This window comes from Oncorhynchus mykiss, chromosome 7 (assembly GCF_057628025.1).
Source record: "Oncorhynchus mykiss isolate SJ-2025 chromosome 7, ASM5762802v1, whole genome shotgun sequence".
Classification (NCBI taxonomy): domain Eukaryota; kingdom Metazoa; phylum Chordata; class Actinopteri; order Salmoniformes; family Salmonidae; genus Oncorhynchus; species Oncorhynchus mykiss.
The window spans coordinates 66,002,480-66,016,521 of record NC_143028.1 but is presented as its reverse complement, the minus strand read 5'-3'; the positions used below and the strand labels follow the sequence as shown (position 1 = coordinate 66,016,521).

At 43.9% G+C, this 14,042-nt stretch overlaps 1 protein-coding gene across 1 annotated transcript in view; it reads left to right on the top strand.

Moving 5' to 3' along the window:
• LOC100135991 (calcium channel, voltage-dependent, L type, alpha 1D subunit, a) overlaps nt 1-14,042 on the top strand; it is a gene marked incomplete at its 5' end in the record, with an annotated part of 126,826 nt that overhangs the window by 98,424 nt on the left and 14,360 nt on the right. The window contains 10 exon segments of the mRNA NM_001124328.1: nt 14-46; nt 1,650-1,778; nt 2,022-2,087; nt 5,172-5,263; nt 5,881-6,040; nt 7,111-7,238; nt 7,389-7,485; nt 7,692-7,794; nt 9,785-9,886; nt 12,705-12,838. Coding sequence (NP_001117800.1) covers nt 14-46; nt 1,650-1,778; nt 2,022-2,087; nt 5,172-5,263; nt 5,881-6,040; nt 7,111-7,238; nt 7,389-7,485; nt 7,692-7,794; nt 9,785-9,886; nt 12,705-12,838 — 1,044 coding nt within the window.

The window sequence follows — 14,042 nt, the reverse complement described above, 5'->3', positions numbered from 1 at the left end:
TTTGATTTTAAAGCCTACGGAGGCTCCTCAGTTGGATGAGTCGGGGGTAAGATGCTCTTCCCCCAATCAGGGCCCTGCCTGTCTTCTCTGGGCTTGCATTGGTTTTTGTTGGTCTTTATTTTATCGTCTTCAATCTATATAACCTTCTCTAGTCTTCTACATGGCCATTTCTAGAACCTTGCCTTTTTAATTTATACAATTAAAAAGTTCTGTTTTCATTTTGAGATTGGTTTGGTTTGGTTTCTTTACGTTTACGTTCTTTACATTTTTGGTTGTATTTTTTGTTTGAGTTTTTCTGCTCTTCATTTTCCTTTTTTGGTTTGGGGTTATTATTTTGAAGGAGAGTGTGTCGGTCACTCAAACGTGGCGGAGTGCATCCCCATGGTGAGGGCGGTTCTGTCCGCTCCTCCTCACGTTTGTATCGCTGCCACCGCTGCATGGTCTCTGCTGTGCCATGTGCCCTCTGCGTGCGGCAGTGACCCATGGATGACCCCATGGGGTTGGGATCATGACCTCTGCTATGACCTCTGACCTCTCTGGGAGGGTCAGTCCCACTGTGACTCCGCATGCAGTGACTCTGGACCGAGGGTGCCATGCTTGTGCTGATGTGTCCAGTCAAGTTATGGCAAGGTTTTCTTTCCTACAGCATGCACCCTGTCCCTCTCGTCCTCCCTGTAGGTCTGTCTGTACTGTAGCAGGGCTCCTGGCAAAACTTCACCACCAGCCTCTTAGATACAGTTACATAGCAGATACACTCCAGCTAAACTGCATATGGGAATACTCCTCCCACTCTGTCACTCTAAACTCCTCCCACAGAGTTTACTCCACCGCTGTTTCCCCAAGTTCTCGTCATCAGGGCTACAACAAATGTATGAAATGGTTGGTGGTCCCTGAGGATAGGGTTGGGAAACTCTGCCCTAGTAGATGCAACAAGTCCAGGATTCGTCTGGTTTGAACAGAAAGTGTCTTGATGTCCATAACATGATACTTAGATTAATGTGAAATATAATACAAACTTGATCAAAGATGAATCACAAGGATACGTAAAATCGCCACCATCCCTCAAACAACCCTCAGAGATGTTAGTTGAGTAAAGATGCAATACATGCTGAATCAGCTCATATATACAGTGGGGCAAAATTGTATTTAGTCAGCCACCAATACTTATTTTCCACCATAATTTGCAAATAAATTCATAAAAAATCCTACAATGTGATTTTCTGGATTTTTTTTCTCATTTTGTCTGTCATAGTTAAAGTGTACCTAGGATGAAAATTACAGGTCTCTCTCATCTTTTTAAGTGGGAGAACTTGCACAAATACTTTTTTGCCCCACTGTATCTCACATCTCAGTCTCAGTAAAGGCCAATCACCTTTAGTATCAACATTTGAGTTAGGATACATGCATGTAGTACTTTGAGTACTGTTAAGTGCTGGTCCAGGCATTGAAGCACAGCCAGGTTCCCTGTGTACACAGGTTATTCCTTTTCATGGTTTTGAGTGTGAGTACCTTTTGAACTCTACATACTGTATATTCTTTCTCCTGCGAACCGGCCACCTTCCATTCTAGTCTGAGCGCAAACCCTCATGCTGGCTTTCTACAAACACACACACACTCCGATCCTCTGATGCTGCCTCCGTCTCCTACAGAACACGGAGGACAGTGCTCGCATCTCCATCACCTTCTTCCGACTGTTCCGAGTCATGCGATTGGTCAAGCTGCTGAGTAGAGGGGAGGGCATCCGCACCCTCCTGTGGACCTTCATCAAGTCCTTTCAGGTGAGTAGGCATCATCCACTCAGCTCATTTACCAGGCTATTAATGAATTGGATTATCTCTGGTCTCTTTCTTTCTGTCTCCTTCCCTCTCACTTTCTGTCTTCCTCTTTCTTTCTTTCGTTCTTTCTCTCACTCTTTCATTCTAATTTTCCTTCTTTCATTCTCATTCTCCTTACCATTTATCTCATTCTTCTCGCTCTCATTCTCGCTGTCTCTCACTCTGCCTCTTTCTCTCTCCCTCCAGGCTCTGCCCTATGTCGCCCTTCTGATCGCCATGCTCTTCTTCATCTATGCTGTCATCGGCATGCAGGTGAGTCACTGAAACTGAGAAACTATTTGTTACTAAATCATTCTCCCCAAAATATCTTCTTCATCTCACAGTACAGCCTCACTAAACCTCTTCATAAAGAGTAGCAGTACCCCTTGGTCAGTCTCATAGTAACAGCCTCACTAAACCTCTTCATAAAGAGTAGCAGTACACCTGGGTCAGTCTCATAGTAACAGCCTTACTTAACCTCTTTATAAAGAGTAGCAGTACACCTGGGTCAGTCTCACAGTAACAGCCTTACTTAACCTCTTTATAAAGAGTAGCAGTACACCTGGGTCAGTCTCACAGTAACAGCCTTACTTAACCTCTTTATAAAGAGTAGCAGTACACCTGGGTCAGTCTCACAGTAACAGCCTTACTTAACCTCTTTATAAAGTGTAGCAGTACACCTGGGTCAGTCTCACAGTAACAGCCTTACTTAACCTCTTTATAAAGAGTAGCAGTACACCTGGGTCAGTCTCACAGTAACAGCCTTACTTAACCTCTTTATGAAGAGTAGCAGTACACCTGGGTCAGTCTCACAGTAACAGCCTTACTTAACCTCTTTATAAAGAGTAGCAGTACACCTGGGTCAGTCTCACAGTAACAGCCTTACTTAACCTCTTTATAAAGTGTAGCAGTACACCTGGGTCAGTCTCACAGTAACAGCCTTACTTAACCTCTTTATAAAGAGTAGCAGTACACCTGGGTCAGTCTCACAGTAACAGCCTTACTTAACCTCTTTATAAAGAGTAGCAGTACACCTGGGTCAGTCTCACAGTAACAGCCTTACTTAACCTCTTTATAAAGAGTAGCAGTACACCTGGGTCAGTCTCACAGTAACAGCCTTACTTAACCTCTTTATAAAGAGTAGCAGTACACCTGGGTCAGTCTCACAGTAACAGCCTTACTTAACCTCTTTATAAAGAGTAGCAGTACACCTGGGTCAGTCTCACAGTAACAGCCTTACTTAACCTCTTTATAAAGTGTAGCAGTACACCTGGGTCAGTCTCACAGTAACAGCCTTACTTAACCTCTTTATAAAGAGTAGCAGTACACCTGGGTCAGTCTCACAGTAACAGCCTTACTTAACCTCTTTATAAAGTGTAGCAGTACACCTGGGTCAGTCTCACAGTAACAGCCTTACTTAACCTCTTTATAAAGAGTAGCAGTACACCTGGGTCAGTCTCACAGTAACAGCCTTACTTAACCTCTTTATGAAGAGTAGCAGTACACCTGGGTCAGTCTCACAGTAACAGCCTTACTTAACCTCTTTATAAAGAGTAGCAGTACACCTGGGTCAGTCTCACAGTAACAGCCTTACTTAACCTCTTTATAAAGAGTAGCAGTACACCTGGGTCAGTCTCACAGTAACAGCCTTACTTAACCTCTTTATAAAGAGTAGCAGTACACCTGGGTCAGTCTCACAGTAACAGCCTTACTTAACCTCTTTATAAAGAGTAGCAGTACACCTGGGTCAGTCTCACAGTAACAGCCTTACTTAACCTCTTTATAAAGTGTAGCAGTACACCTGGGTCAGTCTCACAGTAACAGCCTTACTTAACCTCTTTATAAAGAGTAGCAGTACACCTGGGTCAGTCTCACAGTAACAGCCTTACTTAACCTCTTTATAAAGAGTAGCAGTACACCTGGGTCAGTCTCACAGTAACAGCCTTACTTAACCTCTTTATAAAGAGTAGCAGTACACCTGGGTCAGTCTCACAGTAACAGCCTTACTTAACCTCTTTATAAAGAGTAGCAGTACACCTGGGTCAGTCTCACAGTAACAGCCTTACTTAACCTCTTTATAAAGAGTAGCAGTACACCTGGGTCAGTCTCACAGTAACAGCCTTACTTAACCTCTTTATGAAGAGTAGCAGTACACCTGGGTCAGTCTCACAGTAACAGCCTTACTTAACCTCTTTATAAAGAGTAGCAGTACACCTGGGTCAGTCTCACAGTAACAGCCTTACTTAACCTCTTTATAAAGTGTAGCAGTACACCTGGGTCAGTCTCACAGTAACAGCCTTACTTAACCTCTTTATAAAGAGTAGCAGTACACCTGGGTCAGTCTCACAGTAACAGCCTTACTTAACCTCTTTATAAAGAGTAGCAGTACACCTGGGTCAGTCTCACAGTAACAGCCTTACTTAACCTCTTTATAAAGAGTAGCAGTACACCTGGGTCAGTCTCACAGTAACAGCCTTACTTAACCTCTTTATAAAGAGTAGCAGTACACCTGGGTCAGTCTCACAGTAACAGCCTTACTTAACCTCTTTATAAAGAGTAGCAGTACACCTGGGTCAGTCTCACAGTAACAGCCTTACTTAACCTCTTTATAAAGAGTAGCAGTACACCTGGGTCAGTCTCACAGTAACAGCCTTACTTAACCTCTTTATAAAGAGTAGCAGTACACCTGGGTCAGTCTCACAGTAACAGCCTTACTTAACCTCTTTATAAAGTGTAGCAGTACACCTGGGTCAGTCTCACAGTAACAGCCTTACTTAACCTCTTTATAAAGAGTAGCAGTACACCTGGGTCAGTCTCACAGTAACAGCCTTACTTAACCTCTTTATAAAGTGTAGCAGTACACCTGGGTCAGTCTCACAGTAACAGCCTTACTTAACCTCTTTATAAAGTGTAGCAGTACACCTGGGTCAGTCTCACAGTAACAGCCTTACTTAACCTCTTTATAAAGAGTAGCAGTACACCTGGGTCAGTCTCATAGTAACAGCCTCACTAAACCTCTTCATAAAGAGTAGCAGTACACCTGGGTCAGTCTCATAGTAACAGCCTTACTTAACCTCTTTATAAAGAGTAGCAGTACACCTGGGTCAGTCTCACAGTAACAGCCTTACTTAACCTCTTTATAAAGAGTAGCAGTACACCTGGGTCAGTCTCATAGTAACAGCCTTACTTAACCTCTTTATAAAGAGTAGCAGTACCCCTGGGTCAGTCTCACAGTAACAGCCTTACTTAACCTCTTTATAAAGAGTTGTAAAATAGTTTTCGATTGCCTAAGAACACAACCCTGTTCTTCACACAGTATGTAAACTGACCCTTGTTTATCTATACTGTTTGTTTCAGGTGTTCGGGAAGGTAGCCATGGTGGACGGCACCCACATCAACAGGAACAACAACTTTCAGACCTTCCCTCAGGCCGTGCTGTTGCTCTTTAGGTCTGTAGGGGTCAGGGGGTCAGCATGAGGGGTCACAGGGGCAGAGTTCACCCAGACAATGTAGCATTGAAGCGCAAGACTAAACTTCTTTGCTATTTCGGTCCCGTAGCTACCACGTTGTAAGAGCATGAAGCGAACATGCACAGATACTACGTGTGAATTCTGCATTACTGCTCGTGCAACGTCATTCCTCTAAAGTTACCTTTAACAATGTTTTGACCCTTAAAGGGATAGTTCGGGAATTTAGCAATGAAGTCCAGCATAAAGGAAGTTATGCTAGCTGTATCCAAAGACTTCCAGTCTTTGTGCTAAGCTAGTTAGCATTGGCTTGCGAAACTATCTCAAATTTCATAAAAATGGTATCCACAAGTTAATCCGACTCTGGGGAAGTAGATAAAGGGCCTCATTGCCAAAATCCCAAACTATCCCTAAAAGTATTCATCAGGAGATGTGGTTGTGAAAAGATTACGGTAATGCTGACTAGGCTATCTTATGAGTGATGTTTTTGTCTCAGGTGTACCACAGGCAAGGTAAGGAGATATGTTGATGACATATGGTTGTGAAGGTTGTGCAAAGGTTATGCTGAGGTATCGTGACAAGTCATGTCTTGGTCTCAGGTGTGCCACGGGGGAGGCGTGGCAGGAGATCATGTTGGCGTGTGTGTCTGGAAAGCTGTGTGACCCAGAGTCCGACTACAACCCTGGAGAGGAGATGACCTGTGGAGCCAGCTTCGCCTACATCTACTTCATCAGCTTCTACATGCTCTGTGCCTTCCTGGTGCATAAATACACTTAGATACACACCATTCTGTACATACTGTACATACTTATACACTAGGCCTGCGCTGTATACCGTATATACCGTATACCGGGGTATTTGGAAACAGCCATGGGATAGTTTTTCAATATCGTCAAAACTATTTAACAGTAAATGTGAATATTTGTAGCTAAAGTTAATACCTGCAGTCAAATTGTGCAATACGTTAGGAGCTAAAGCAAATTGCGTTCCTCATTTCATCTGTCATGTTATTTTACATTATGAAGGTTACCGTAGTTCTCCAGAACAGTTGAGCCAGTCACGTGTTTGTAAATAGCACAACGGGAGAAAGAGAGCTGCTGAGTCCAAAGCATTCTATATCTAGCGGTGAGTCTCAGGTGTGTGGTGCACATGAGATAATGAAGTTACAGTTGTATGCAATTCACTACTAAATGTTTGCCATCAGATATCTTATAATGGCTTTCTACCAGGAGTCGAAGAGCTCTGGATGAGTTATCTTTACAGCTGCCATTTGTTCCCTGTGCTTCATATTAGCATTTCTCTGCTCCATATACACATTCTGCTCTTTCTTCAGAAAAGCAGGCATCGCAGCTTTGTTCATTTGCACAATTTCTCATTCACTTTCGCTTGTAAATGTCCACACTGACCGAAAATAACATTTGGTTATGCTTGCATAACTTTATGAGCTTAATTTTCCTATCTTTGCAATTAGTTTATGTTTGCTTTCACTCATTAGCATTTAGCTAACAGCGTCTATGTGATTTCATTATTAGTTTGTGCTTATTTTGATAGCGTTCTGGTAATAGAGGCCCAATGGGCTCTTCTTGCGTTTTTAGCACCCCCTTGTGTGCTATGCCGGTAATACCATAAATCATGGGATGAGAGAAGGTTGGTATGAAGATATGAAAATCTGGAAAAAGCCCAAGCCTATTATACACTCAGCAGACACACACTCAAACACATACACACCAGCATACAGGCATACACTATCAATTCTCACAAATACGCTCACATAGATACAGGCCTATATTCCCACAATAACTGTAGCCTGTTCTGTTCTTCTAATCTAGATTATCAATTTGTTTGTGGCTGTCATCATGGACAACTTTGACTATCTGACTCGTGATTGGTCGATCCTGGGTCCTCACCACTTGGACGAGTTTAAGAGGATCTGGTCTGAGTATGACCCAGAGGCCAAGTAAGTGTGTTTTGTGTGTCTATTTAGTGCAAATATTTGGTTGTATTAACCTGTGTGAGATTATGTTTGAGATTAATTTCTGTCTGTTCTGTTGCAATAGTCTCTGAGTGTATGTTTATATCTTGCTCTCTCTCTCTCTCTCTGACACAGGGGCAGGATTAAACATCTGGACGTGGTCACTCTTCTCCGACGAATTCAGCCTCCTTTGGGCTTCGGCAAACTCTGTCCTCATAGAGTGGCCTGCAAGGTACACCATCTCTCTGGTCTCTCTCTCTCTCTCTCTCTCTCTCTCTCTTTCTCCTTTTCTCTGCTATGATATCCCTCTCTCTCGCTCTCTATTTTTCTCCCTCACTCTCTCTTGTAACTCTCTGTCTCTCTCTCTCTCAAATGTATCTGGCATGTGTTGATACCTATAAACAGCATGTAAGTAACTCTCCTTTTTCCTTCTCTCAGAGACTGGTGGCCATGAACATGCCTCTAAACAGCGACGGCACCGTGATGTTCAATGCTACCCTATTTGCATTAGTACGCACAGCCCTGAAGATCAAAACTGATGGTAGGAGACACACACACACACACACATAGCACAACACCACAACAAATCAAATCAAATAAAATGTTATTTGTCACATACACATGGTTAGCAGATGTTAATGCGAGTGTAGCGAAATGCTTGTGCTTCTAGTTCCGACAATGCAGTAATAACCAACAAGTAATCTAGCTAACAATTCCAAAACTACTACCTTATACACACAAGTGTAAAGGGATAAAGAATATGTACATAAAGATATATGAATGAGTGATGGTACAGAGCAGCATAGGCAAGATACAGTAGATGGTATTGAGTACAGTATATACATATGAGATGAGTATGTAAACAAAGTGGCATAGTTAAAGTGGCTAGTGATACATGTATTACATAAAGATGCAGTAGATGATATAGAGTACAGTATATACGTATACATATGAGATGAATAATGTAGGGTATGTAAACATTATATTAGGTAGCATTGTTTAAAGTGGCTAGTGATATATTTGACATCATTTCCCATCAATTCCCATTATTAAAGTGGCTGGAGTTGAGTCAGTGTGTTGGCAGCAGCCACTCAATGTTAGTGGTGACTGTTTAACAGTCTGATGGCCTTGAGATAGAAGCTGTTTTTCAGTCTCTCGGTCCCAGCTTTGATGCACCTGTACTGACCTCGCCTTCTGGATGATAGCGGGGTGAACAGGCAGTGGCTCAGGTGGTTGTTGTCCTTGATGATCTTTATGGCCTTCCTGTGACATCGGGTGGTGTAGGTGTCCTGGAGGGCAGGTAGTTGTGCAGACCTCACTACCCTCTGGAGAGCCTTACGGTTGTGGGCGGAGCAGTTGCCGTACCAGGCGGTGATACAGCCCGACAGGATGCTCTCGATTGTGCATCTGTAGAAGTTTGTGAGTGCTTTTGGTGACAAGCCGAATTTCTTCAGCCTCCTGAGGTTGAAGAGGCGCTGCTGCGCCTTCTTCACGATGCTGTCTGTGTGGGTGGACCAATTCAGTTTGTCTGTGATGTGTATGCTGAGGAACTTAAAACTTACTACCCTCTCCACTATTGTTCCATCGATGTGGATAGGGGGGTGTTCCCTCTGCTGTTTCCTGAAGTCCACAATCATCTCCTTAGTTTTGTTGACGTTGAGTGTGAGGTTATTTTCCTGACACCACACTCCGAGGGCCCTCACCTCCTCCCTGTAGGCCGTCTCATCGTTGTTGGTAATCAAGCCTACCACTGTTGTGTCGTCCGCAAACTTGATGATTGAGTTGGAGGCGTGCGTGGCCATGCAGTCGTGGGTGAACAGGGAGTACAGGAGAGGACTCAGAACGCACCCTTGTGGGGCCCCAGTGTTGAGGATCAGCGGGGTGGAAATGTTGTTGCCTACCCTCACCACCTGGGGGCGGCCCGTCAGGAAGTCCAGTACCCAGTTGCACAGGGTGGGGTCGAGACCCAGGGTCTCGAGCTTGATGACGAGCTTGGAGGGCACTATTGTGTTAAATGCCGAGCTGTAATCGATGAACAGCATTCTCACATAGGTATTCCTCTTGTCCAGATGGGTTAGGGCAGTGTGCAGTGTGGTTGAGATTGCATCGTCTGTGGACCTATTTGGGCGGTAAGCAAATTGGAGTGGGTTTAGGGTGTCAGGTAGGGTGGAGGTGATATGGTCCTTGACTAGTCTCTCAAAGCACTTCATGATGACGGAAGTCATTTAGCTCAGTTACCTTAGCTTTCTTGGGAACAGGAACAATGGTGGCCCTCTTGAAGCATGTGGGAACAACAGACTGGGATAGGGATTGATTGAATATGTCCGTAAACACACCAGCCAGCTGGTCTGCGCATGCTCTGAGGGCGCGGCTGGGGATGCCGTCTGGGCCTGCAGCCTTGCGAGGGTTAACACGTTTAAATGTCTTACTCACGTCGGCTGCAGTGAAGGATAGTCCACATGTTTTGGTTGTATCATCTGTACAGTTTGTATTGATAGTGACAGGACATGTGTTGATTATCGGTGCTGTAGGTAATCTGGAGCAGGCCAACGAGGAGCTGAGAGCAGTCATCAAGAAGATCTGGAAGAGGACCAGTATGAAGCTACTGGACCAAGTGGTGCCCCCTGCTGGTGGTCAGTCAAAACACACTATCCTAGTAGCAACACACAAATTAGATCCCGGTAGCATATATAGACCCACACGCCCAACATCCCAACATCCCAGCACACTATCACACAGAAATATATTACACACACACATAATGCCTTATCATTGTAAATACACAACAAACTCCCCCTCGCACACATAATGCCTTCTCAACAAACTCCCCCTCTCACACATAATGCCTTATCATTGTAAATACACAACAAACTCCCCCTCGCACACATAATGCCTTCTCAACAAACTCCCGCTCTCACACATAATGCCTTCTCAATGTATATACACAACAAACTCCCCCTCGCACACATAATGCCTTCTCAATGTATGTACACAACAAACTCCCCCTCTCACACGTAATGCCTTCTCAATGTATATACACAACAAACTCCCCCTCTCACACGTAATGCCTTCTCAATGTATATACACAACAAACTCCCCCTCTCACACGTAATGCCTTCTCAATGTATGTACACAACAAACTCCCCCTCTCACACATAATGCCTTCTCAATGTATATATACAACAAACTCCCCCTCTCACACATAATGCCTTCTCAATGTATATATACAACAAACTCCCCCTCTCACACATAGTAGCCTACACACACACACACACTCTCTCTCACTCATGATTTCAGCTGTGCCCTGCTGTTTTTTGCTCTCATGTTCTCCGCAGTGTTTTTGATCTGTGTGTGTGTGTGTGTATCTACACTCTTTCTTTCCTGTTCCGGATACCACTGGAGGTTCCAGGGCGACTGTTACTGTGACTGTTAATGTGACTATTACTGTTACTGTGTGCTAGGCTTTGGGCTTGCATGGCCTCATAGTGGTAGATCACTGTTTGTCAGTGCATGCCGTACCTCTCCTACTAAACTCTCTTTCTCTCCATCTCTGTCTCTCTGTCTGTCCTTATCTCCCTCTGTCTTTCTCTCTCTGTCTCACTCTCTCTCTCTCCCTGTCTCACTCTCTCTCCCTGTCTCACTCTCTCTCTCGCTTTCTCTCTCCCTGTCTCACTCTCTCTCTGTCTCTCTCTCGCTTTCTCTCTCCCTGTCTCACTCTCTCTCTGTCTCTCTCTCGCTTTCTCTCTCCGTCTCACTCTCTCTCTCTCTGTCTCTCTCTCGCTTTCTCTCTCCGTCTCACTCTCTCTCTCTCTCTCTGTCTGTCTCTCTCTCGCTTTCTCTCTCTGTCTGTCTCTCTCTCGCTTTCTCTCTCTGTCTCTCTCTCGCTTTCTCTCTCCCTGTCTCACTCTCTCTCTGTCGCTTTTTCTCTGTATGTCATTATCTCTGTCTGTCTTTATCTCTGCCTGTCTGTCCGTCTCTCTCTCTCTCTCTCTCTCTCTCTCTCCGTTTGAGCTTTTCCACAGCTTCTGGTCCTTTCCTCTATACTGTATATCTGTGTATATAAAAAAAAAACGACTCTTAAGAACTTCAGAATATTCTGAAGCAGTTCTGTTTTAGGGTGGTGGCATGGAACTAGTGTTGCCTCATTTTTCCGAACTCTGTCCCCAACGTGCTTGTTTAAAGTGACACAGACCCCTGCTTCAGAATCATTCTCACTCACTCACTCACTCACTCACACGCAGACACACACACATTGTACTGTAAAATGCTCACTTTGATATACTCTTGCATACATCTTCTACATCTATTTTTACATTGCTCTCATATGTGTGCGCACACACGCACATGCTAATACATGCTACCACAAGCACACACAAATACACACTAACACTAACATACTCACATTTATACCTAGTTCTGCTTGCTTGCATGTGCTCAGTAGAGTCTAACTGCGTATTGTGCTCCTTAACACCCCAAATCCCTCTACTGGAGTGGATCTCAACTGTTTGAATACATTCCCAGGGCTGCCTCTTTTTAGTCATATCATAAATCAACTTTAAAAAAACAGCTTGGCGCATTAACTCCTATTTAAATGAAGTGCCTTGCTTTACTTTGTCAATTGCTCATAATAACCCGTATGAATGGTACTATTTTAACCTGCAGAATCAAGAAAGTAGATTCTGGAGGGGTCCTGTGCCTCCGTGGTCCTGCCTGTGCCCTGTCTGCTATGTCTGCCCTCTCTTTCTGCCTCCTAGGCTGGGCAGGGGGTTATTAATAGAAGTGATAGTTTAGAAGATGTCAATAGGCCTAATAGAAATCTTATAATTCTTAGGAATTACAGGATCTCTATGGGAGGCCCAGCATTTAACTAGCATCGAACCATAGTTCAGCTAAGGTTTCGGTTTAATTTGAGGTGTACCAATGAGGTATACCAGTTCTGTTTTAGGGTGGTGGCATGGAACTACAGTTGCCTCTTCTCTCCGACCTCTGTCCCCAGGCCTGAAAGATGTAATTGAGGATCTAGATTCTATTATTGAATTATCATTGAGTTATTATTGAATTATTATTGAGTTATTATCGAGTTATTTCTGAGTTATTATTGAGTTATTATCGAGTTATTTCTGAGTTATTTCTGAGTTATTTCTGAGTTATTATTGAGTTATTGTAGTCTTTGACCTACAGAGGCGGCTTCAGATACAGTAAAAACACCATCAACATGGATGTATATGAATGATACAGGTGATATGAGATTTCAGTGCATGAAGGTCCAGTACAGCACAGGGATCTAGGGAATAGTGTCTTATCATTTAAAGGATAACCTCATGGTTAGGGTCCAGAATCTGAGGGGAGCGGCCGGGGCGTGGGGAAGCGAAATGAGCATGGGCCTCCCAGAATGCTGTGCAGTGACCTCCTGTCTGACACAGGAAGCGTTTGTGTGGTCTGTTCACCTAGATGATGAGGTAACCGTGGGGAAGTTCTATGCCACCTTCCTGATACAGGACTACTTTAGGAAATTCAAGAAACGTAAAGAGGAGGGCCTGGTAGGGGTGCACGCCTCCCAGAACAACACAGCCATCGCTCTACAGGTGAGTATCGGTGTGTGTGTACTGTTTGTGTGTGTGCGAGTGAGCATTTGCGTTTGTGCATGTGTGCGTTTGTGTACGTGCGTGCGTTTGTGTGTGTGTGTATGCATGCGTATGTGTGTTTGAGAGAGAGCAAGCGTCTACAAAATGTGCGAAGAACTGTGTGTGAAGAGAAAGTGTGTGCCTGAAACACCGAGAATCTGTGTGCTAATGTTGTGATTTATGATTCAGCAGGTCATTCATGATCAAACCTATTGGTGTACAGTATGACCAATGTATGTCTCTTTCTGAGAGGCATGTGTCTTCATCTCTATGTTAATGTTGACAATGGTATGTGTGCGTATCTGGCAACATCCCAAAAGGTTCCCTATTCCCTCTATCGTGCACTACCATGGCTCTGGTCACTATGTAGGGAATAGGATGCCATTTGGGACGCAACCATTTCTGTCCAATCACCATCGTCATCCAATGTTTTCACGTGTCTATCACCCATCAGCTCATGAAGCTCTCACTCACAGCAGCTTTTTTCTGTTTCCGTCACCGTTAGCTTCAAGCCATGAGGGTTTTTCTGTTTCCGTCACCGTTAGCTTCAAGCCATGAGGGTTTTTTCTGTTTCCTTCACCGTTAGCTTCAAGCCATGAGGGTTTTTCTGTTTCCGTCACCGTTAGCTTCAAGCCATGAGGGTTTTTCTGTTTCCGTCACCGTTAGCTTCAAGCCATGAGGGTTTTTTCTGTTTCCTTCACCGTTAGCTTCAAGCCGTGAGGGTTTTTTCTGTTTCCGTCACCGTTAGCTTCAAGCCATTCATTTATTTTTCTGTTTCCTTCACCGTTAGCTTCAAGCCATGAGGGTTTTTTCTGTTTCCGTCACCATTAGCTTCAAGCCATGAGGGTTTTTTCTGTTTCCTTCACCGTTAGCTTCAAGCCGTGAGGGTTTTTTCTGTTTCCTTCACCGTTAGCTTCAAGCCATTCATTTATTTTTCTGTTTCCGTCACCGTTAGCTTCAAGCCATGAGTTTTTTTCTGTTTCCGTCACCGTTAGCTTCAAGCCATGAGGTTTTACCGTTTAGCTATTCCTCTCAATATCTCCTCATATCCCTCATATTCCTATATATACTTTTCCTCGTTGAAATTGACCTATAGTAAGTAAAGTACAGTAAATGGCTATTGTAATAACTGTAATACTGAGTAGTTGCAATTTTTTCTACACTG